General features: G+C 43.2%; 1 protein-coding gene across 3 annotated transcripts in view; it reads left to right on the top strand.

Annotated features, from left to right (window-relative positions):
- The window catches only part of SCAI (suppressor of cancer cell invasion), a 32,814-nt gene extending 8,185 nt beyond the window's left edge, over nucleotides 1–24,629 (top strand). For all 3 annotated transcript variants that reach the window (XM_027650072.1, XM_027650070.1, XM_027650071.1), the window contains exons 2-17: nucleotides 1,324–1,455; nucleotides 8,254–8,349; nucleotides 8,966–9,052; nucleotides 9,602–9,700; nucleotides 10,074–10,170; nucleotides 10,926–11,024; nucleotides 11,655–11,807; nucleotides 12,637–12,738; nucleotides 13,301–13,402; nucleotides 14,440–14,518; nucleotides 16,566–16,665; nucleotides 17,108–17,189; nucleotides 21,879–21,951; nucleotides 22,502–22,675; nucleotides 22,764–22,864; nucleotides 23,959–24,629. In XM_027650072.1, the coding sequence (XP_027505873.1) occupies nucleotides 1,349–1,455; nucleotides 8,254–8,349; nucleotides 8,966–9,052; nucleotides 9,602–9,700; nucleotides 10,074–10,170; nucleotides 10,926–11,024; nucleotides 11,655–11,807; nucleotides 12,637–12,738; nucleotides 13,301–13,402; nucleotides 14,440–14,518; nucleotides 16,566–16,665; nucleotides 17,108–17,189; nucleotides 21,879–21,951; nucleotides 22,502–22,675; nucleotides 22,764–22,864; nucleotides 23,959–24,108 (1,701 nt within the window). In that variant the 5' untranslated portion in view covers nucleotides 1,324–1,348 and the 3' untranslated portion in view covers nucleotides 24,109–24,629. The remainder of the gene's footprint in view (nucleotides 1–1,323; nucleotides 1,456–8,253; nucleotides 8,350–8,965; nucleotides 9,053–9,601; nucleotides 9,701–10,073; nucleotides 10,171–10,925; nucleotides 11,025–11,654; nucleotides 11,808–12,636; nucleotides 12,739–13,300; nucleotides 13,403–14,439; nucleotides 14,519–16,565; nucleotides 16,666–17,107; nucleotides 17,190–21,878; nucleotides 21,952–22,501; nucleotides 22,676–22,763; nucleotides 22,865–23,958) is intronic.
- Nucleotides 24,630–24,945: the final 316 nt, after the last annotated feature.

Genomic DNA, 24,945 nt, shown 5'->3' with positions numbered 1-24,945 from the left:
CTGGCCTTGCCCTGGTGCTCTGGCTGTCACGTGGGTGTGTAAAAACAAATGGATGGGTGCTGCATCTTGTCCAAACTGGGAAATCAGGGGACTGCTTGGTTGGCAGGATGGCTCCCTAATTTGTCCCAAACGCTGGGGGGGAAACTACCATTTTTTCCTCCCTTTGGTAGGCATGAAGTGTTTGTTCAGGGAAGTATTTCTGAAGCCTCTTTGATTATTGTGAAGGTTTTTTGTGACAATTGCTGAAATTGGGTACTTCCCAATGGGTGGAAGGAGTTAGCTTTGCCATTCCCTGGCTTCAGTTGGGATATGTAGGTAATTATTTGTGCAAATAGTATCCAAACTGAGTTGCTGCACAAAGGGAATTTTGTTGCTTAAAAAAGCACCCACTAGAACTGCTAGAGAAGCTGCTGAAAGTAAAAGCTCTTGCATGTGCCCAGCTAGAGTTGTGTTTATCTTGCACTAAAATCCTGAGCACAGAAGAGCTGAAGACCTGGCAGCCATTTCCAGAGGAGACGTTTTGTTGCTGCTGCTGTGAAATCTGTAGCTCATCTTTGGATGCTCAAAAGGGTAATTTGATATCTGTGTGTTTGGAGTAAGATTTTAAACACCACTCTGCCTCTATAGGCTTTCCTATTCCCTTACTTACTCAGTACTAGGATTATCTACATTATATCTTAGGTTTTTGTTCAGATGATTATTGTACAATATGATGTTTTGCTCATATGAACAGTATAAATATATCTGCAGGTATAATTGTGGGCAGTGCAAGCCGTGGAATTAAACAGTCTTGAGGAAGCAGAGGGGAAGGAGAGGGCATTTTTTAGCATTCTGTCTAAATGTTTGCTATGTTTTAGCAATAGGAACCTAGTGAGCTACAGTTTTCAGCAGTTACAGAGGAAAATGAAATGATAAGAGAACTGAGGCTGGTCTCTCTAAATGTGGGTGCAGGATAAACACCTCTGCAGAAGGGAAATTTGGAGAGGATTTCTTTGTCCAAGTGTGAAACCCAAGTGCTGTTTATGCTACAGTCCTTTCGTTGGCAGTTTTGTGTTTGTGAAAAAGGTCCTCAGAGTTATTTTATTTTATGACTCTTGTACCACTGTTATTTTTAATTTTGCTCTGTTAACTAGTGCATTGTGCAATAATTACTCCCCTGCTTTGATTCTCAGCCATTATTTTTAATGAGTCTTGAGAAGAGAAACCTGTGGGAGAACTGCATGCTCTGTGTTACATCCCCATGGAACTGAACGTGCATCTCATCTGGATGAGTTCACAGCAGCCCTTGATTTTTGAGTAACATGGATATTTTCTTCTTCACAGGATTGAGTTTGCTCTAAAAGAAATCATGTCATCAGGAGGAGCTGAAGATGATATTCCTCAAGCAGAGAGGAAAACGGTGACAGACTTTTGCTACTTATTGGATAAATCTAAGCAGCTCTTCAATGGCTTAAGGTTAGTGCATCTTTGACAGTATTCTTGCAGAAGAGCCTTGGAACACACACTTCAGTATGTGATGCTGAAGTCAGTTGTACAGTGAACATTTTGAATTCAAACCCAGTAAGTTTGTTTAGGAGAGAACAATGCATCTATGTATGGGTAGTTTGGGACCATGTGTAAGAATGTCTGTAGGAGTAGAGGTTCCAGTTAATAGTAAACTAGGAGTTGGAAATTCCCTGAAATGGATAGAATTTGTACTGAAATGTTGTGTATGAAGTGCACAATTAAGGACTAGGTGTGGCTGGGTACAATCAACAGCATGCAAGTCCAAACCACCACAGTCTCTGTGCCAAGAAAAAAGGGATGAGGAGGATTGGCTTAGGTGGGAGGAAAGGAGAAGATGGAATATTTTTTGGGAAGAAATCTAGGACGTGATAGACAGAAACATTCAAACCATACCCTGTATGTGTCTGGTGAAAGAAATGCTTGAACTGAACTGTGGAGAAAGGTAAAAGCTACATTTATCTACAAAGGATTTCTCACAACAACTAGAAAGTCTGGCTGTTTTGTCTGCAGGCAAAAAAGAGTAAAGGGAGTTCAAGGAAAGTCGTTCAGGTTTGGACAGTGATGTAGACAATCCTCTTTTGTCAATATATGCTGAGTTAAACATTATGTATTCAGGAGCTGGTTATTTCTAAGCTTTGCTGTAGAGTCTCTTAAGCAACATGAGTTTGAGCTCGTATCTGGTTGGCAGTGCAGCCTCTTACTGGTCTCTGAGTAATCCTGTATGTTTGGGCCCATATAGCTTGCTGTTAGTCAAACACAGATGGTTAGCAAAGATGTTTTTAATTCCTCCGCCCCCCGCTATTGATAATCCTTTCATGTGCTTTAGGAGTTGATTACCAAATCCAAAACAAACAGTTTGTGCTCCAAAATCTGAATGGTGAATGGGCAGTAGAGACAGGGAGTTCTTGGTGATTGCTTCTACACCCCGTGAAAGAGAGTCTAAAGCAAAAGGACTGAGATCTTGAGGCCAGGATTTCCAGGACCATATATGACATTACATTGGCTTTCTGATATTCCTTTGTACTCTTCAGTGACTCAAGCCCAAATTTCAAGCAAGCTCCATCACAGAATCACAGAATATTCTGAGTTGGAATGGACGCACAAGGATCATTGAGGCTGTTGTCTGTCTCCATGATAGATCTTGCTTGGAATTTTGGCCTGAGTCCCTGAAGAGTACAAATGAATCCAGTTCATGTGTGGCTGTGTGTTGCTCAGTTCAGATCAGAGAGGTGGCAGAGTACCTCCAACCTGTCTGTCTCTTCTCTGAGCATGGAAGGAGTTAGTGCTTGTATCAGATTTCCAGATGAGAGATGTAGTTTCTGTGTATATCTGTGGTACTTTGCCAAAAAGAAAGCTTCTTGTCCAGCTAGATGAAAAGAAAATGGAAAATACCTTTGGATGATATATGGCCAATAAAAATAGAGAGATGGCCTTCAGCAGCCAGTTGTGCTGTCTGAAAACAAGAACATTCTGGAATGGGAGCCTGCCTCTGTCCTTACTGTAAGCTGGCACAGTTAATGTTCTTCTTGTGCTGAACTTGATCACCATTTCACCTCTAAGACCTGTGATTGCCAAGGGCATAATGACTGGATAAAGCAACATTATATTTCTCAGGTATCTCATCTGTTAGTGCTTGTTCTCTGGGGAGTTCACCTGAAAATAACTTGGCAAGCATCCCAATTCTTAGTCTGGTTCTTGCTTTTCCCTCCAGCATAATAAATGCATCTGATACATTTCTGCCACCTTCTGTTTTGAAGATGATGATGGCCTTTGCTGCTGTGTTTTATGCCATTCTCTTGTCCCTACCACATTTTGTGGAAAAGAAGTGACAGAGGAGGGAGAGGAGAGCAATGATTTCCTTCCCAAAACCTCCTCTGGGCACTTCAGCTACAGGGAGCTGAGCCTATGGCTGTGTTGGCAGCTGCTTAGCTGTTGCTGCTGCCAAAAATTGCAAGGGCTCAGCCTGCCACGTCTTTGTTTCAGTAGCATTTCCTTCCTCTCTTCCCAATACAGATGCCAAATACAGCATTTGAGGAAAACATATGATGGTCTGCCAAGGTTGCTGCTCGAAAGTGTACTTTGTGCTCGTGCTCCTGGTGATACCATCTCCAGTGGCCATGCCTGGGGGAGTGCACAGGGGACATTGTCTTTCTAGCATCTGTACCCTGGGCTACAAGTCAGGAAAAACTGCTAGAGAAGCATGTTCCAATGGCTCTCTTTTCTGCTTTCCCCACTCCCACTTGCTTTTTTCTTGGAAAAAGGCTGGAAAGAGGGAGGGTTTTAGGAAGCAGTTTTTCACGGTGTCCTGTCACTGGTATTATTTTCTTTTTAATGTTAAAAAGTGCTTAAATGTGTTCAGTATCACAGAGGAACTTGAAATTTTAAGAATTAGAAGACTTTTCACAACCACATTTTGGGGAAGTGATCATCCCCTGTACTGGGCACTGCTGAGGCACCTCGAGTCCTTTGTCCAGTTCTGGCCCCTCACCGCACTTCAAGAAGGACATTTAGGTGCTGGAGCATGTCCAGAGAAGGGAATGGAGCTGGGGAAGGGTTTAGAGAGGAGCAGCTGAGGGAGCTGGGGGGGCTCAGCCTGGAGGAAAGGAGGCTCAGGAGGGACCTTCTCCCTCTCCAAGTCCCTGACGGGAGGGGGGAGCTGGGGTGAGTCTGGCTCTGCTCCCAGGGAACAAGGGACAGGAGGAGAGGGAACGGCCTCCAGCTGTGCCAGGGGAGGCTCAGGTGGGACATCAGGAAGAATTTCTCCCTGGAAAGGGTGGTCAGGCCTTGGCAGGGGCTGCCCAGGGAGGTTTGGAGTGCCCATCCCTGGAGGTGTCCCAGGAAGGCCTGGCTGTGGCACTGAGTGCTCTGGGCTGGGGGACAGGGTGGGGATCGGGCACAGGTCAGACTCCATGATCTCAGAGCTCTTTTCCAACCTTAATGATTGTGGGATTCAGGGTTACAGTGTGTAATTTGTAGCACCAGGTATTTTGTAGATTTCTAGTAAGACGCAAGTGTGGAACCTTAGTTTTATTCCACACTGCTGCTGCTTTAGAAACAACAGGAGCCTCTTTAGCCTCAGGTAGTGCTGCAGGTGTACCTGCTGTGGTCCTGGGAAGGGAGTGGCTTCTCCCACTGGTGTGGCAGGTTATGGGGAGTGCCCTGGTGTGGTCATGCCTTTGTGGGTTATTAGAGTCTGTGGGGAAGCTACACCACTGTTATCCTGCTGCTGCTCAGTTCTGGGAGCAGGAGCTTGTAATTACTAGAAGCCCATGAACATAAAAGGAAATTGTCTTTTTTATCACCTGTCGAAACTGTGAATGTATTTAAAGCTTTGAATATTAAACTTCCAGTTATTGTAACCTCCCTCTTTGAAGCATACTGCTGAGTCTCCAGGACTTTCTCAACTTCTTTACATCTCTGGAAGTTGTCCCTGTGTGACAACTTCCATGTGGTGCTGGCCAAGCACACCTCAGCACCTTTAACTGGGTTTCAGCCAGTATTATCTGGCTTCTGCCAGCAGCATGGCTGAAATGAACTACTGACAGAGAATTAATTATGAGCACATAAGTAGTGCTGGTCTTTGCTGAGACAAGGAGTACAGCAAGAATTCGATAAAATTCTGGACTGTCTGTGGAATTTATCCACCAGCCACTCTAGTGCAGCAAGGGAACCAGTTTTCCCAGTGTGGGAAACCCATCCTTTTAGAGCATCTGAGTTTGTGTCTTCATGTGCTGTTTGGAATGCCTTAAAAGCCAAGAAACTGGAAACGGTTTCCACTTGTTGGAGGCTATTGTACTGTCCTAAATCAAGACATCTCCACTCCCTCCTCTGCATCTGGATTCCTTTGGCTGTCCCTTCCTCCCTCCTGCAGTGGTGTCCAGCCTGAGTGCGTGCCCCAGCACTGCCTGTTCTGAACCAGCAGCCTGGGCTGGGAACACTCTGCAGGGACCTGAGCCTGCTGTCTTTGTCTCTCCATGGTGTTCTGGTGTCCTTCTGTAGATCTGGAAGCAGTGAAATAAAGACCCATAATATAGGTCTTTAGTTCTGAAGCTGGGTGTCTAATTGCTTCTGGGTCTGCTTCTGTCTCCATTGGTGAGAGGATCTATGTTAATAACTCTGCAGTGGAGCCAGGCTTTAGGGTTCTTTTGAGGTGTTTCTCCTCTGGTCCTATTAAAAAACCTGCACTATATGTCCTCTTTTGCCTATGCATCTGTTTTCTCACAGCCAAATTTCTTGGTACATGTGATGTCGAGCACACAGAGCAGTAAATGGATGGCAGGAAGGGCAGCTCCTGTCTGCGACAAGCTGTGGTGAAACCACGGTAATGTATTGTCATAAATGAAGTTTTATTACAGCCATGTCAGAATACTATCAAAAGAACAAGTGCTACTGTCTGTTTCCATGGAGATCTTTCCCGTTCCCTGGGGAGCCGAGGAATCCGTGGTATTGTGCAGCTATGCCAGCTGCAATTAGGCGAGCACGCTGCTTGAGGAATATCCGTGTGGACACCCAGCAGCGGCCGTGGACAGCAGTGGCCAAACACATGGACACTGTGCTAACACAGGCTTCTTAAAATGACACTGATTTTCAGATACTCGGATCTAACACAGCACAGTGAGTTGGGCTTTACCAGAATGTTTAGGCTAGGAGGAAGGTATGGAATTGGGGCGACAGGTGCGGTATGGAGAGTGTATTAATTGTCTGACTGATGAGGGATAGATGCATGAGCATGATCAGAACACAGGTACCTGCTTATTTCCTGATGGCTGCACATAGCTACTTCTTGGTGTCTGAGAGAAGGGCATTCTCTTGTTCCCATATGTTAGACCTTTGCTCAAATGTCCTGAGCAACTTGGCCTGGAAAGCTCAATTTACTACTGGTAGGATTTTTTGAGTCAGGTCCCTAATTCAGTCATTCTGTAAGTTAGTGCTGGGGAACTTTGATTTGTATAATTTTTTTTAAATGATCCATTTTAGCGTTGTTCTGTATTTGTATTCACTTTTTATTTTTGCTTTTTAACACTGAATCCTGTGGATGTGCTAATTAAATTAAAGCTGTCTCTTGCTATATCAAAGCCTCCAGTGTATCTCGGGCATTTGTTGGACAGTGCCTTAACTTCTTTTGTTTAGCTAAAATGTTTACATCTATTACAGGAGAAAGTGGTGCATCATTCCTTGCAGTAAACACTGTAGATTTGCATAGGTTTGTATCAAGCTGTATCTGGATGATGCTGGTGCCCTGAAGCAGGTGTTATATTCCTGTTCACCCTTGGCTACACCAGTGTATGTGCCAGGATGTTGGGCAGCCAATTGCAAGTTTGAGGGGATTTTTTTTTTTTTTAAATTTGGTAAAATCCTGCACAGTTTCCTTGGCATCTTCCTTCATCTTCCAGCACCAAGTCCTGGAATGTTTTTCCAGGCTGGTAACAGATTAATTTTACATGTAGTAGCTACACTAGGTCCCTTCAAGCTGTGTGGGAAGTACAGTTGGCTGACGAGCAAAGGAATATTAATTTCCTTTCCTACCTTGGGTGCTGTTAAAGCAATTACAATGATCAGAAACATGCCAGAATGCTCTGAAATCATATGTACTGCTCTGCTTCTCTGACTCCTTCAGAGGACATGGCAAGGTTTCCTAAAGATGGTGGTTCCCTCGGTCTCCGCCCTCCAGGCTTGGAAGTGGAATGTGCTGCTTTTCTGTGCCCGTGTGCTGAAGGTGGTACATTAACCAGCACAGTGATTTGAGAGAGCATTCCCTGGAGAAATCAGTCTTGAATCAAATGAAAGATTATGCTGTCTTGGAAAAGCTATTCCACTTCTACTTTCTTCTACCTTCTTTGAATCAGCTTCAGTGTATATTTGTAGGCAAGATGTGCTCAGTGAGACTGAGGGGTTTGGTGTCCTCTGTTGCACTTGTTCCAAGATTCAAGTCACTCCCAGGTGACAACCCTCTGTGAGGATCGAGAGCACAAACCTTTAAAGCCGAAATCCTTAGGAATACATCATAGTTGTGGAGTGGAAACACACCACAGCATGGAAATCCAGTGGAGAATGAAAGCAGAACTGAACTGGGTTGCCTAATTCACAGCACTGGAGACTGGTATGAAAAGACCAGAAAGTCTCACGTTGTGACATGTCACTAACTATGAGTTAGAGGGTGACAAATATTGTGGTGGTGATGTAATGTGACCTGGCGAGTGTTCACTGTGAACATCCATGTGCTGGCCTGACCTGGTGACATTTGGACAGTGGGTTTGTTGGTGATGTTATAAGCTCTGCTTCTGAAACACAGCAAACAGCCTGATCCATTTAAAAAAGGTTATTTCCTTAATGAGTTGGAAGAAATATTATGATGATGCACAAGTCTAAATGAACTAATTTCTATTAGATTATTCTGCTTGCTCTTGGGTGAGGTTTTTTTTTACTGTGGTATTTTAAGAGTCCAATTTAGCTTTCTGTACATATAACCGTAAAATTACTTCTCTTTTAGCAAGACTATAAGATGTTTTATATCCCCTGTGGCATGTAGGAACATGGTTGTTTCCTATTTGGAGTGATCCAGTAACAACAGGTTCTGAGAAACTCCAGGAATCATGGTTCTCGTAGTTTTGGGTGCAGGCAGAATTCTAAAGTACTGCAAGTCAATCCTGAACAAAACTGCTCTGACTTGGACACAAACAGGCTGCTGTCACATTGGGCTGACTGGAATGTGCTCCCTTACTCTGCCTTTGTCACTGTCTCTTGCAGGGATTTACCTCAGTACGGGCAGAAGCAGTGGCAGTCCTATTTTGGGCGAACGTTTGATGTTTACACCAAACTCTGGAAGTTCCAACAGCAGCATCGGTAAGGGAATGTTGTAGGCAGATGAGTTGTGTGGGTTTCAGCACAGCTTTAATCTCTGGCATGCCCAGGGCCCCAGCTAAGATTGAGATTTCACTGTGCTGTTCAAGCATGAAGGGAGGGAACAGCCGCTTCCTGCAGTGCTCACAGTCTAATGAATTAAAATGTTGCAGAGTTTTCAGTGTGACTTTTTTAACAAACCCTTTTGCTCTACCTGAATGTGTGGTGCTTTAATGTCTTACTGAGGAGATGATGGATTCTGCAGAGCAGAACCCATCTGGAATGGTGTGAAGCCTCTTGCTGCAGCGTGGGCTCTGATCCTTCACACCTTCCTCTGGCTGCGTAGTCTGAGCGTTCTCCCGGGAAGTTGTGACCTTTTGTTGTGTGTATTTTGTGCATCACACTTTTGTCTGGTTCTCACAAGTTAATGCAAGATAAACGGTCCTTGTTCTGGGGGGTGTGTGCTGTGCTGTTGGCTCTGTAGGGGCTGTTACTGGGAATGCTGCACCAGGAATGAGAGCTGAATTTGGCCCTGCAATGGCTCTTTGTCTTGTCTGGTGGTTTGTTCTGGGAAATTCGGGAATGCCTTTTAATCTTTCTTTTCTCTCTTGCAAAATAGACAAGTATTGGACAATCGGTATGGGTTGAAGAGGTGGCAAATTGGGGAAATTGCTTCCAAGATTGGGCAGCTCTATTACCATTATTAGTAAGTAAGCACAGAAGAGGATTCAGTGGGGAATGCAGGGTTAGTGCAGTTCCCTGCCAAATGTCTGGATGCTCAGTCAGGAGGAATCAGTGATTGGGCTGAGTCATGATGCCTGTTTCTGAATGAGGGCCCTGGGGACTGCATGGGGCTGCAGGGAAGAGTACTTGTGAGCCTGGTACCACACTGCTGCTCACACTGATACTGCCTGAGGACTTATCTCCTGCCACCAAAGTGTCTTCCATGCGTGCTGCATTGGACTGTCCTGCAAAAGTGTGATTTACAAGTTTGGGAGCTTAGTGTTCCTTTAAACTTTCCAATGAACCCATCACCTGTACATATGGGTGCAAGATGGGCAGCTTTGATTGTTATCTGAAATGGCATCCAAGCTCTGAAATCTGGCTTCCCAGAATGAGGGTCTGGCTTTTATATGATGTTATTTGAGGAAGGAGTTTTGCTGTGGATGCACAAGCGGGTTGAGGGGGCAGGAAGGGAGGGTTTGGCTTGGATTTCCATCTGAGGCAGTGAGCTAATCTGATTCTTCCTCTGCAGCCTGCGCACCTCAGAAACCAGCTATCTCAATGAGGCTTTCTCCTTCTACTCAGCAATTAGGCAGAGGTCATACTACTCCCAAGTCAACAAAGAGGACAGGTATGTCTGAATGGCTGCCCTTGTTTTTTCAAGACTGCAATAGTGCATGGAAGCAGCAAAGAGCTATAAACTGTAAGGTTTGAAGAGCCAACCGTGATATCTGACCCCCATGCCTTTCTCACAGAAGGAAACTGTGGAGAAGGGGGAGGCTGTGGCTTTCTTAGATATTTTTTATGTCCCTGTACCCAATTTTAAAGAAACCTCTAAGCAGCTGGGCAGCTATTGATCACGATATGAATTCAGTCAGAACTCTTAATCTGCAAGTGTTCAGCCTTGCTCTGTTCTCAAACTCCTCCTCTCCTTTACCCCAGTACCTACCTCTCTTCTATTTTATTCTCAAGTTTGGCTGTCGTGTTTTTGTTGTTGTGTTTAGGCCTGAATTGGTGGTTAAGAAGCTGCGTTACTATGCAAGGTTTATAGTGGTTTGTCTCTTGCTCAACAAAATGGATGTTGTAAAGGACCTTGTAAAGGTACGTTAAAATAAGGTTAAAGGTGCTGAGGGGTGGGAGGTGGCTGATCCTCACTTTTCTAGTCTATCTGACATCCTACATAGCAAACATCTGCTGTGATTCAGACATTTAGTAATGACACTTTAAGCTCAAATGATTTGACAGGGTTGTTTGAACACAAAGTAAAAATATTCCAATAGCTGCAGCCTAGACGGGGAGGTGCCCTGTAACTGCAGCAAAGGAACACCAAGCTGCTCCCCACAGCATATGCTTCCCAGCCCCTCTGACAACCTCGCTGCAAGCAGCTCCTGGTCTTGACAGTTTTGTGTAGGTTGCATTGCTGTCTCTGTGTCTGAGCTCCCTTGAACTGCTAGCTTAGCTTAGCAGCAGCTGAAACAGCCACACCATTCCCTTTCTCAGTGTATTTAAAGTCACTTGTAAGCTGAAATTTGAGTCCTTGGCATCCATAGCTTATGGTAATAACCAGTGACAGAGCTGCTTGTGAGTGGGATAGTTAACTCCAGATATTCTTTGCATTTGGACCTACTTAAAAGACAATTTGCATTGCCAGAACTGAGTGCAACGTTGGCATTCTGTCTGCTGAAAGAGCGCGTTTTGGCTGGCATGTTAGTCAGAAGCGTGCTGCATATGTTCTCAAGGAATTTATTTGTTATTCTTAAAGGCCAGCACAGCTAACCAAATGTAAAGTTACTGCCTGCCTGTTAGACTGTTGGTTTAAGAAGTGACTGTGTCTGTCTTTCAACTGTCTACATCAGGAGCTGTCAGATGAAATTGAGGACTACACTCACCGTTTTAATACTGAAGATCAGGTGGAGTGGAACCTGGTTCTTCAGGAAGTGGCAGCATTTATTGAGGTGAGAATAGCATTTCCTTCTAGTTGTTTATTCAAAAGTAAGATTTTCTGTCTTGTTCACCAAAGTGGTGCTGTATCACCACCTCTGAGGTAAGCAGGGGCAGGGATAGTGTGCCTGTCCCATTTGCTCACTGGTGTGTTCATGCCACAGCCCTTAACACGAGTATTTCAATATTGCCAGAAGGGGTGGCAGCATTACCATTCACTCTCCTCCTTTGCTATTCATTTCTAGGAAGGCAAACTAAAATAGGGCAGAGTTATTCTGAAGGAAGGAATATTTAGTTTATTCTGTGTGAATTTGTAAGGCTGTTGATGCTATTTGACTGCTCAGGTATAGAGAAGCTGAAGCAGAGTCCATGTCATTGGAGGCAGTATGCTTGTCTATTTGCTGTACTTTCATGTGCTTGTACCGTGTATTTTTTGCAGTCCTTAAGAACTTTGCCTTTCTGTGGGGGAAGGCATTACCCTGTAGCCTGCATGCAAATATACAAATATGTGTACAGCAAAGTAATTTAAAAAAATCTGCCTCAGTTATGAAATGTTCTGTAAGTGACGAGACCTTTGGACTTTTCTCTGACTGTAGATCTGTATGTTTTCTGAATTCCTGATTTATTCTGGTTGCTTTTTTTAGGCAGACCCTGTCATGGTTTTAAATGATGACAACACCATTGTAATCACCTCTAACAGGCTTTCTGAGACAGGAGCTCCGTTGCTGGAGCAGGGGATGATAGTGGGACAGCTTGCTCTTGCAGATGCACTCATTATTGGGAACTGCAACAACCAGGTAAAAGAAATTCTGGAGACCTGGGTTTACATCTTTGGAGTTCCTCCCTTGACAACCTTTCTTATCATTCAACAGCCAATCCAACAGAGGAGAACTTTAAAATATTTTTATTGTGATGTTTGCAATGGCATCAAGAAGAAGAGATTCTCAGAAATAGGAGCTAAAAATGAAATGTGAGATATTAGACCTGTGGTACTGACCTCTTACTGCTTATATTCATCATGTCAATTAAGTTGATACAATTGATTTTCATATATTGGATTGTTCTTAACATTCGAGCATGAGAGACCTCTGAGATATATCTTGAAAAAGCTTGACTTAAGCTCTCACGTGACATACTCCGGTTTGTTGCAACTTCAGTGGCAACAGGAAGAGGTTTTCAAAAGACATTCAAAGTCTTTTTTTTTACATGATGACAGTGAGGTTGTACAAACTTCATGACTTCTCTCTGAGCTCTTTTTTCAGGTAAGCAAGGCAGTTACATCTAAACTGCACTTCGTGTATCTCTGTAAGATTTTGTCTGAATTTATAGTCCATAGCCATTTCAGCACTTGATTTGTAAGCAGCCTGGAGAGGTCTGTAATTTGGAAGCAGGGGTCTGCACTGCAGTGACCTGTCTGGGTAGACCAGTTACAAGTAGACTTTGTCCTCAGCGAACTTTTCCAGAAGTCCTTCACAGCTCTTTGGAAGTTCAAAGAGGGCACTGGCAGATCCCTGAGAAAGAGAGAATGGTCTGTCTGGTATGCAGTGGAGTCTCTTACCTGGATGATTCCAGAGAGATGCTGTTTAATGTGTATCTGTCAGAATAAACTGTGTGACTCTCTTGCAGGTGAAGTTCAGTGAGCTGACAGTGGACATGTTCCGCATGCTGCAAGCACTGGAGAGGGAACCCATGAACTTGGCATCACAAATGAACAAACCTGGAATGCAGGTAAGTTCCACTTCAGTGACAAACCTGGCAACAGATCTTAACTGGGCCTTTCATTTGTTTTATTTTAAATAGTATACTCCTTCAGTACTGTCACTGTGCAGAGCAGGTTAGTAAAGATGGTGTAACCTACTGGAAGTTAGTGAAGAGTAGCTCAAACCTGGACTCATCAGGTTGCTAAGTCATCTGAAAGTTAATATCCCCTGCTGAGAAAGCATAAAAATATTTTAGCTGGGGGCATAAGGAAGTACGAAGAATTTAATTTATTTATTTGAGATGAAGAGTGAATTTTGTCACTCTTTTCTTGGACGATGCTTTAGAGAGTAAGAAAGATTTAGGTAACAAGTTTAAATGGGGCATACTACAAAGTTGTAGTATCAATACTGTGCAACTTGCTTTACTGTGTAACAGGAAATGCACCGTGGGCGGACCATTTGTGTAGGAAATGTGTTGGAGATGAACATTCTAATAAGTAGAAATTTGGAGGGTTTTGAAACTGCTTTGATAATATCTGGTTTTGGGGGTTTTTTGAGTAGTGTTTTTGTTTGTTTGTTTGTTTTAACAGGAATCGACAGAGAAACCAGCAAGGCGGGAAAACCCCCATAAATATCTCCTTTATAAACCAACTTTTAGCCAGCTATATACATTTTTAGCAGCATCATTTAAGGTTTGTGAAATTGGTGAATTTATTTGTAAGAAAAACATCCAGGATAGTTTGTGACACTGAATAAAATGTGGATCTGCACTGATCTGGAGAACAGAAAAATCTTTAAAGTGTTCTTTTACTTCATGTCATGCCAAACATAATCCAAAGTCAGGGAAGTACCTCAGGAAATGGTTGCTCTTCAGCACTGTATAGCTGCTAAATCTCCAGTCCTGTATCCCTGTATTCAAACTGTATCCTGCACAAGCTGTAGTTTTATCTGCCTGTCTTATTTTCTTACCCCCTGCTGTCCTCCAAGCCAGTCATCTATACATTTGTAGATTTTTTAAATAGTTGCTGCACTTATTTTAATTTATCGAAGTTGCTGGGTTCATTATGCTTAATGCTGACTGTACAAGTCCACAACTTAGGATTTAGTAGTAAAACCGAAACATGAATCCTATAAAGAAACAAGTTTCAGTTTGTCTCCAGGAACAGCTGGTGAGGTGCAGGAAGTGCATCCTTACTTCTTAGAATTTTGTGTGCCTGCATGCTCAGCCTTTGGCAGAAGTTAAAGGTATCTGTTCCCTGATGCAAATGGCCCACTAGAAAGGTGGAAAATAGATTTCTTTTAGAGGTCTATACAGAAACCTGGATGTGTCGTGCTTGTTGGCCAGCTGAGAAGGGCCAAGGGGAAGAGACAGATGTTGCAGACTTTGGGGTATTTGGAAACAAACCTTCCTTTGTGAATTGTTTGGGAGTTAGGGTCTGTTTGGATCTTGGCAGCTTTTAATTTCCATATCTCAGATCTGGCTAGACAGTAAGAGAGTCTGTGTGGAAGCAGATGCTTTTTCAGTGCAGCTTGGACCTCTGATATCAGCCTAGAGGTCTGTGTGGAGAAAAGTTACGGACACATCATCGGGTGACCCTTTGGTCTGTGCACTGCCCTGGTGGGCAGAAGTAGCACAGTGATAATGACAATGTATTTATGAAGGTGATGGTTGAATATTAAAATAAACTTTACCTTTCTTCCCTTGCCACTCTCCTTGTCTGGGTTTCAGGAGCTGCCTGCAAACAGTGTGCTGCTGATCTACCTGTCTGCCACGGGCGTGTTTCCATCAGGTCGTTCGGATAGTGAAGGTACAATAAAGGAATGCTCCCTGTCATGAACAGGGCTTGAATTCTCTTTATGTTCCAGGACAAGTGACCAAGAAAGATGTCACAAAGCTCCTTTCAAAGACAAGTCAATTTGATTCTCCTGTCTACTTAGTAAGATAGCCTTTTTTTTTCCACAAACAATAATTAATTCTTTGTGTTTTAATTAATGTGCATTAACCTGAGAACTTTTCTAAGGACACATCCAGTTTTTGATGCATCTGAAGTATTAAAAGCTTCCCTAATTTTGAAGACCACGTGGCTCAGTTGATGCATCAGTGCAAAGTTCATAAAATGGCTCAGTGGCACTTTGTGATTCTTTCCATCCCCAGCACCAGGAGATGGGGGGTGAAAGGGCTGAAGCAGCTGCAGGGACTGGTCTATTTGCACGCTCATTAACCTGACAATTCAAGCCCTTCTCATGATTTCGACAATTCCCCTCACCTCATCCTCCTGTTCTTTGCAGTCTAGCAGAATATTTGGATGCAGCTGCAATGTAAAAGCTGAAAACTGGTTGGCTAAAGTAAACACAGTCCAAAGATCTGTTTATGTAATTCAAGAAAAAATCCGAATACCTTTTTAACATCCTAAATATTGGACAAACCTCATCTGTTTGAGACTTGCATTCCTTTATAAGATGCATGCCTTGTCCTCCCCGGTGCATGATTTATAGAGCTCTCAAAATGCTAAAAGAAAAAAAATCCCTGTCAGCTTTGGGTTGTGGCAGTGATTTTTTTAAATGCTTTTAACATTTTACTTCTTGCTGCAACTTGGTGGTAGGTTCTAACTGAAGCTTGTTCTCCAAGGCCTGTGGTATGTCCACCTCACTGCATGTGTTGTTTCAGCTTAAGACCTTGTGGTAGAAGCATCCAGGCTCAGTCACCTGAGGAGCTGCACAGTCAGAGTGCAGCTTTCCTTCAGTGCATCCCATCACAACTGCAATCTTTTAATAAGGTGGTGTGGTCTGCCCAGAGTTCTGCCTTATTAAAAGGGATAGCAGCTGCAAGTTGCACTGTCCATTGCCTGCGAGCAGCTTGTGTTTGGCAGACACGTGAGATGTTTGTAACTGTGCTAAATTAATGTCTGTTCTGTTCCTGATTTTGTATCCCCAAAGCTTCCCTTAAAATGGAAAGGTGCCTTGTATCCAAACCTGAAAAAATTGCATTTGGTGGCCAGATAGGGGTCAACCAGCTCTGCAAATGTATAACAGAATGAGGAAACCCTAATACTTTATTTTACTAATGTTAGTGACATTTCATATCCATACCAATGGCAGAAATATATCTCGATATCTTGTAGGATGTGATATTTTTTGTAGCCATTGCTTTCATCTTTGCTCTCCATCAGACAGTCAGGCCGTAGCTCAGTTGTGCAAACTTAGCAGAATACTTTGTTAGCTTACCATGGGAACACATGTTCAGGGGCTGTGCATGTGCAAATTGTGAATTCTGACTTTGAAATCTTAAAATACAAACCTTTGCTGCAGATTTGAAATCTGGTTAAATCTGTTTTGTCCTTTTGTCATTCTCTGAGCTCTCTCTTCTCCCCTTTGCAGTGTTATAACTGCAGATGATAATAATATATCCCTTATTTTTGATTAATTTAACTTTATTTTTTTATCAAATTCTGAATCTGGAATATGCAAACTCATACAGTAATTTTACAGAGGTATTGATTTTCCTGTTTCAGGTGTGTAATGGGTTTTAATCTTTTTGCTCTATAGTTTAACAAAAGCCAATATCTGGATCTTTTGTATTATGTTTGTGGATAAATAGTGAATAATTAAATTAGAAGTTATGAAGTTGCATTGCTTGCTTCTATTTGATAGATGCTGAAATTGCTAAGAGAGTATCATTGGAATATGTAGTTAGTGAAGGCTCCACATTCCCCTCTCCCCTCCTTACAAGTGCAGTAGTTCAGATTCCTTCAGTTTTCTGAGATTTGTTGTTGCTTTCTCCCTTCCATATAATCGTTAAATCTCTCAGGGGTGAGTTGCCCCTGCTGATTTGAGCTTCCTTTGCCCCCTGTGTAGGTCCATATGACTTTGGGGGTGTTCTGACAAACAGTAACCGGGACATTATCAATGGGGACGCGATCCACAAGCGAAACCAGTCGTACAAGGAGATGCACTGGTAAGTGTCACAGTGGGAACACCTGGGAGTTCAGAAAAATTTGTCTTCAATAGAGAAAAAGGCATCAAAGCCTCTGGAATTCGAACTCCTCAGTGCAGGACATCATAGTGGAGATTGGCTTGAAGTCGAACACTGAGAAATGAATGTTTAAATGATGATTTAAACACTTCAAAAGTATTGCTGTGACTTAATGTAAGTTCTTAATTACTGGCAAACTTCAGATTAATGATGGATGGTTTCTCAAGAAGATAAACATCTCTTGAACTAGTAACAAGTCCCATAGCCCATATTACAGAGAATACCAAGTGAGTTGAGCAGTTACTCCCTGAGGATGAATCTGAGGCCTGGGGCACGGGGAATCTGCTTGGTTTTTATCTGGATGTGGGCAGCTGTGTGGTTGAGCAGTTCTAGTGCTCTGTGAGGTATCCCTTTCTCTTTCCAGCCTCCACCCTGGAGATCTCTACCCTTTCACCAGAAAGCCTCTGTTCATCATCGTGGACTCTTCCAACAGCGTCGCCTATAAGGTAAGACCCTTGGAGGCAGCTCCTCGTGTGGTAGGATACAGTGCCAACCCCTAGTTAGCTTACACTTTTAACAGGCTATTTTTTTAAACAGTTTGTATTCAGTCTTTCTTTTCTTTTGAGGTTGTGCATGCTAGTCAGGATCTGACCCTATGAATAGGAACAAGAAGGAGAAGCACATGAACAGCCGCTCATTGGAAAGTAATAAATCCTCCCGGAGGGAAAAAAGGTTCAAGATTTCCAAGGTCTCTGGTGGGAGGTTTATTTTTGTTTTATACCAAAGACAAATCTCGGTGTGTGTGCATGGGGGAGGGAGATAACTAATGTGCTTTTCTTTTTTCCAGTCATCCAACACTCAAGTTGCTTTTAAGCAACAGAAAGGAGTCAAAGCATTGAACCTGATGTTATAAAACACAGGGTGTCTGTGTCTGAACCAAGGAAGTAACAAGACTCAAATTAGCATCCAGTGTTACTGTAGAGTGGTATTTGCTTGGACACTGAGCCTCCTTCCTAGGGTGCTCTGGACTTACAGTAGAATTGCTCCATGCTAAGTCACCTCTGGGAATCTGCAATTCGGGTAATACAGAAGCAGGCATTGCTCTCGTAGTGGCCAGTTGAATCTGCAGAGCATTACACATTTATTTCATTCATGAATGGGGTAATAAGAATGTGCTATATCTGGGGAAAGTGCCACTTCTGTCTTTCTTTTTATAGCTCCATTATGTGCAGTGAGGAAAGGGAACACCCCCAGCTGTGTTTCGGAGGAGGAACAGGGACGTCTAGTGGCCAGAGGAACTTGTGCCCTGTTCGGTGTCCACAGTCTGTGCTGTTTGTTTGAAAGGCATTTGTTGGCCAAGGAGAGGTACTAAATAAGTGGTCAGTGTGATTTGGGATAGTTCTGTACTGAGCCAGGGAGCTCCTGCCTGACACTCAAATCTGGCCTCTCCACTGGGTCTTTGCTTTGTTGGACTGTAATGTATCTGAGAGGGCTTTTTAAACATCACTGCATTTAAGTTCACCACACGAGGTTTCAGAGCAAATCTGCTTTTTTTTTAAATTCCCTTCTCCATTTAAAGGGAGGGAAGCACAATTGGAATGATTTACTTGTCTTTCTGAGAACATGAGTGTTTGGTAGGGATTTATTTTCCTTTACTCTTTCCTGACATTCATTCCAGTATAACATCAGGAGGGTTGGTTTTGTTTCAGGGGAAGAAGTGTGGCTCAGGTTTGGTTTTTTGGTTTGGTTTTTTTACTCCCTTCCTTTTTAATAGAATTGCTGAAAGATGTCAAGTAGATCAACTCTGTAAGAGAGTAAGGGGTTCCTGGTCATCCTTAATTCAGATACAGACTGGGGTTCTGTGGACATCTTCGAGCTGTTTGGGGTAATGGATTTCCACACGTAGATTTGCAGCTCTTGTGAGAATAACTGTCAAGTGTTTACAGTAGAATTTTCTCTTTGTATTACATTTAAATTTGATAATTAATTTTTCTTTCGATTTTGTGGGCACACAGTAAGCAAAACTGTAACCTCCACTGAGTTTCTTTTCCTTGTCCTGCAGTGAACTGACCGACAGTAGTGCAAAACCCACCAGTGCTCAGTCTGTTCAGCACACAGAGCAGCTGGGGGAGAGCAGTCCAGCTCTGCCTGTGTGGAAGGAGCAGAGAAATGGAAGTTTTGGAAGTACTTCAGGACAGGATTATAGAAGTGGCTGCTAGGGGCTCTGACCCAGATCAGAACCGTGTGGGCACAACTGTGAGGAATCTAAGAAGAAATATATTCAGCATTTCAGAAATGACATTCCACTTACTCATGAACGTAGGCAGGCAGGTGTGTGGGGACAGGTTTAGGTGTCTTGTTCTGTTTTCCACTGAAGGGACATGGCAGAGCTCTCAGTGTCAGTGTTTCCTAGCCCTGGCACACTCCTCCTGTCACTGTGCTGTGCCTGCTGGGGTCCTTGTCCCCACAGTGCCCTGACAGGGCTGGCGTGTGACTGTCCCTGGGTGGGCTGAGATGGGCTTTGTAGGCTCGAGCGCTGGCACGAACAAAGAGGGTCTGTGCAACTGTGTGAGAAGCTGAAATCAGTACTGCCTTTTTTCCACATGGCTGCCCTGATCTTTCCTGATAGGACAGGAGCTATCCTGACATTTAAATGTCACTGCTGGCAGTACCGGCAGGAACAGCAACTGCTCACACATCTTCTTCTGCAGCCCGTTCCTGCTCTCCTGCACGCATCCCTGTCCTCTCCCCCTCTCTGCAGGGCTGAAATGGTGATGACTGAAAGTCAGTCCTGCCAGGAAGTGACTTACCAATTTGTCAAATCAGCGGCACTTGAACAGCTTCCTCCCTGTATATTTAGCTGAAAGTGGAAGATAACTTCAAATCGAGCGTGTCTACTGAAAGCTGTGAATTTTTTTTAACACTTCTATTTAAATATAGATGGCTGTGTGTTCTTGAAGGTTACCACTGCATATGTGGATGAAATAATATTTTTAGATCAATATCATCCTGTAGCTGTGGTTTTCTAGGATCACAGATCATGGTCAGATGCAAAGTCTTAACATCAAACCAAACCAAACCCAAACCTACAGCCAGTGAGAATGCAAGGCCTTTGTCAGTGATGTGGTACAAATACTCAGCTTAGCAAAGCCTACATGTGAAGTGACTTCTTTTGGGGAGTTCTTTTTTCAAAAGAGATGTACATGCATTGTAAAAAGCAGCAGTGCTTCTGTGGGAAACTTGAGTGCTGAAGTAAAAAAACAGCGTCAATTTTGAAACAACATATGGATTATCCTTACTGGAGTCATCCATGCACTGAAAGGTAGGGCATTCCTTATCCAGAGCTGCTGTTAACACCTGGACTGCAGGGCAGGTTTTCCTGGTGCACCTTTTGCCCTCTGCTCCCAGCCATGGCTGTAAATGCTCCAGTTCCTTTGTTCCATGTATCCCACAGCTCTTTCCTGGGGAAATCAGGAGCAGGGTGGTGGTGAGTGAATCCTGGTGTTCACCTGGGCTCTGGTAGGCAGTAGTGTCTGGGCAGGAGCTGTGGCCTGGCAGGCAGTGTCTCCTGGCTCCGTGGTGTGGGTGTAGTGGGTGGCAGGAGCTCCTGCCTTCCACAGGGCACGTCTGGGTCAGGCCGTGGAGTTTCCCCCCTGTGCAGGACTCACTGGCTGTGTTGGCTTCACCTGCTGGGACAGAGTCCAGAGTGCTCCCAGATACTGCAGGGAGTGATACCTTGCCTGAGATACCCGGGTTTGCTGTTGGCACTGTTCAACTGCAGAGTTGGTGCTCCTGGTGGCAGCTCTGCTTTGGTCTGTAACTGAGTGATACAAGATGGAATTAAATGTCAATCTGCTCATGAAAACTGAGCATACACGTTACTGGAGAAGGTGAAACCTGCCAGTGTGTGTCCAGTACAAACCAGCAGGTCTGAGGTGACTCCTGGAGTTGGAAATGTTTCTTTGTAGTTCAGTTTCACCAATTCCTGGGCTGGCCTGGAGTTACTGTCTGCAAGAGAACAGTCTTTGTTTCTTCATTAGAGACCAAACCTTGGTATCCAGCATTATCAGTCTTTCTTGGGCTCCTAATGCACTTAGAGGGTTTTTAGGACTAGTCAGCACTCTGCCAAAGATGGGACATGTTTTATTTTGATTAGACTAGATTACTGTCTTTAGTATTTAGCAGATTAGATTAAATTAATTCTGTAAAACTAATTTAACTGAAATATACTGCCTGGAAGGGAAAGTTCCATTTGAATTACACAGAGACCAAAAGGAATTAAAAAATTAGCTTTTTGAGGATTCTACACAAGCAAATACTTCTGGTGTTGTATGTCTTACAGTCATAACCTGACAGTTTTAAGACTGTACTCTGCAGATGTATGTGTGGTGCTCTGGATGCAATGGTTTGAGTCTGTGCTCTGAGAGGGTGCAGACACAATCACATCTTTTATGGCTTTGCAAGCCTGCATGGTTAAGAGAGCTGTTCTGGTGACAGCTAATGAGGTTATGTAAATGATTTTTGGCATTCTTTCCCTTTGTGATAATGATTTACCACCAGACAGATACGCAGTAGGACTGTTATCAGGTAAATGTTGCTGAAACTGGACAATGGTGCTGCTTGAGGTTCTGGAGAAATCCTTGTGCAATGGGACTTAGGCAATATTTAAGGTGCTGGTGCAGGGGGCATGAAATGGGTATTGTAAAATGAGGTTCAGTACGGCGGATATTAACGTTATGACATACTTGTTTTAAAGGAAGCTTCTTTTAAAACTCTTCTCCTCTGGGCTTTCCTGTTTCATTAGATTTAGAAAGAAAAGGGGAAAGAAATGACTTTGACTGGACAGTTCAGTTGGTATTGAGGGAAGATGCAAGAGCTGTTTTGACCTGAAAGCCAATGGCTTTCACTGAAGAACATGATTTTTTTTCCAAGTAACGTATTAGTACTGAATATTTCCATGAAATGAGTATCTGCCATCAGTACCAGTGAAATGAGAGAATTGTAATTCCTTTAAAATGTAGTGGGTTATATTCCTTCTATGTGTGATCTGAGTAAGTGACCTTGTCAGGCTCACTGCCAATGCTGAGCTGTGCAAGGGGCATTGGTGTCTCTGTCATTAATAGGATTTGTACCCTGCTGAATATTCAAGGCAAGCAAAGTGACGATCAATACTTCAAAACTCTTATCTGTTACAGAATTTCACAAACTTATTTGGACAGCCATTGGTGTGCTTGCTTTCTCCAACAGCATATCCAAAAGCATTACAAGGTATGTGCAGTATTGCATTTCCCAAGAAGTTGCAGTTGCATCGTGTATCTGTCCCAAACAAATAGAACTTGGATTCCTCAGGAAAAGACACCTTTTCACTCCTGTGTAACCCGTAAATCAGGTTGACAGTCGCTGCAGTAATATGATAAAGTTTATTTACTGTTTATGGTAAATAATTTATTCTAACACTGATGGTATTTCTACAATAAGCTGCAACAAGTGGTAGGAGCAAAGCCTCTCCTACACAGAGACTGAGTAAATTGCCATCCCAGTGCAGGACGATGGTTTTAAAGCACTGTGGGCAGCTTTGTTAGTCCCAGAAAGGGAACAGAGACAGTTAAGGTGTCTTGGTGTCAATGCACGTCCCCAGCAAGGCTTTATTGCCAGTCCCTGATCAGATCTGCACGAGAGAAGGTGTAACTAACCCAGAGGAGTAGCTCCTCTGTTACGGAATTTAGCGGGTGAGTGACTTCATTCTGTGGCAGGGACAGCGTTTCTGTTTCATGTGCCAAATGTATCTCTTTGTCTATTGATTTATTTTTCCTTTTAGATCAGTCTCAGCGGGGTAGCCTCTTCACACTCTTTCTGAACAATCCTTTAATGGCATTCCTGTTTGTCTCTGGATTATCAAGCATGCGCAGAGGATTGTGGGAGAAGTGTCAGGATTACCTTAGGAAAATCAACCGGGATATTGCCCAGCTGCTGACCCACTCCCGGTCCATAGGTATGGCCTCAGTGTGCACAGCTGAACCTTTTGTAAGGCTTTGTTTTTTAAGCCTTTCTAAACTGAGCTTTCCTTGCCTTCTCTACAGACCAGTCCTTTCTTCAGTTTTTTGGGGACGAATTTCTTCGCCTGCTTCTCACGAGATTTATCTTCTGTTCAGCTACGATGAGGATGCACAAAATCTTCCGGGTATGGAGGGATGTCTGTGCCTTTGTGGGAAGGACAGTCCAGTGCATGTAAAACTGCACTGGCTCAGGGTGGAGGGGGCTGAGGGCTGAGCACATCCCTGTGATTTCAGAAAGATGACTGATGCTCACATGCTAATTCCTACATGTTGCACTGAGGCTGTGCCTTTGTGTCTCTCCAAAGGCACAAAGCCTTTGATTTGCTGGAGCCTTAGTCCTGCACAGAAGTTGCAGCAGACACAACACTCCAGTTCATTTATGTCACTCTGAACAGCTGTGTCTGCTAGAAAAATACATCTTAATAAGTCGAGATTATTATTTCCACACAACTAAAAAGGTGTAGAACAAGAATATAAGACGAAGTGGGGAGGAGTGGGATGTTACTGCTGAATGTGTTCTAACGTGAATGGGTTTTGAAAGGTGTTTGAAGTGTAAATGAATAAGCTCAACAGGAAGATGTATTTTTCCTCCCCGTTGGTTAAAGCTGTGCCAACAGTGAAGGCTGCTTCTGGATCTGCACCATTTTATGTATGTGAGTGTTGGCATATAAACTGCCTGCTCCATTTTAAACACTGCAGGAAGAAATGGGAGTTGAGCACAGAAAGGGGCAGTATTCACTTGTGGAACTGCAGACATCCAGCAGCTCTCTCAGCCTAAGTCAGCTACCTGGGCCACTGATATCGGGGAAAAGAAACGTGTCTCTGTTAGTGTAGAGAGATTTGCCCTCAGTGTCTTAGATACTTGTTTTAGGATGAGATAAATCTCCCACTGGAGATGCTTACATGTGTGTAATTTCAAGAAATGAACTCCAGCCTGTAGGTAAGCACATATGAAGTCTCTTTGTCTTTTTTTTAGTCTTTTTTCTCTCTCTTTTTTTTTTTTTTTTGCAAAGCTTCTGTGAACATACCAATAACCATCTCAGATTGTCGTGGGTATTTGTATTGCCACTATAATGGAAACAGAAAACTGAAAATTCTAGAACATTTTCTCTCTCTATCATACTGAACAGACAGTGTGAAATTGGCCTTTTGCAATCTTCTTTGTAAAGGCTGTGAAAGAAACAAGTGTCTGATTCTCTCTGTTTTCACTGTTATCTAGCAGGAGACTCGAAATTATCCCGAATCTTACCCTCAGCTGCCAAGAGATGAAACGGTGGAGAACCCTCACCTCCAAAAGCACATTTTGGAGCTGGCTTCCATACTGGATGTTAGGAATGTTTTCCTGGAAAACACCCTCGAGGACTATTAAAAGAAACTGTCTTATTGCAAAGGGGTTTCCCTGGCCACAGATTTTGAATGGTGCAGTTTTATAATGTGAAAATCATAAAAGGAAGTACTTGATTTTATTTTTAAATTTAGGACCATTATTTTAAAAAGTAATAATAAACAGCTGTTAGTTGAGCTGTTCCATTCTGTATGGGGTCAATTTTATAAGCAGAAGTTTTCATGTCTTTTAAATGTTAAACTAAAGAATCACTAGAGGTTTATTTCTGGTCTTGTGGCTGTCAACCACATTTCCAACAGCTGATCCTAAGCATAGAAGTATTATTGGTTACCTTTAGCCCACATTTGTGGAAATCCTTTATTTTTATACAATTTTAAGAAATTGGAAAGAAAAAAATCAACAGAAAAACCAATATTTTATCCCCAAAGAGTTTGGATTTGAAATGGCAAAGATGGAACCACACAGTGCAAACCAACAATAGCAATAACAGAGTCCTTCATAACAAATATATTTTTTCAGTCTTAGGCAAGTGAGGAGACAAAACTGTGGACAATTAAGTTGCATTTGGAGCAGTGGCTTTCAAGTGAAGTTGTAAAGATACTTACTTAATGCTCCCTGTAAATTGGACACAGCAGTTTTCCATGTGAACTGTGTCCTGCTGGCCAAGGACCTGGTTGGGCAGGTGGTCAAGTTAGAGATGCCCAAGGCTGGCCCCCACCTCTTACTGTCCTGTGGGTCATCCTGCCATTTGTATTGCTGCCACAGGAGGACAGGGAATTCTTCATTTTGAGATACTGTGTAGAAATTCTGACATTTCCAGGAGGTGTTACCCCTCCTTTCCCTGTGTGGGTGGAATGTGTG

The sequence above is a fragment of the Corapipo altera genome, unplaced genomic scaffold (genome assembly GCF_003945725.1).
Source record: "Corapipo altera isolate COAL_440 unplaced genomic scaffold, ASM394572v1 268, whole genome shotgun sequence".
NCBI lineage: Eukaryota > Metazoa > Chordata > Aves > Passeriformes > Pipridae > Corapipo > Corapipo altera.
Note: the sequence above shows the minus strand (reverse complement) of the source record. Positions and strands in the feature narration are given on the sequence as shown.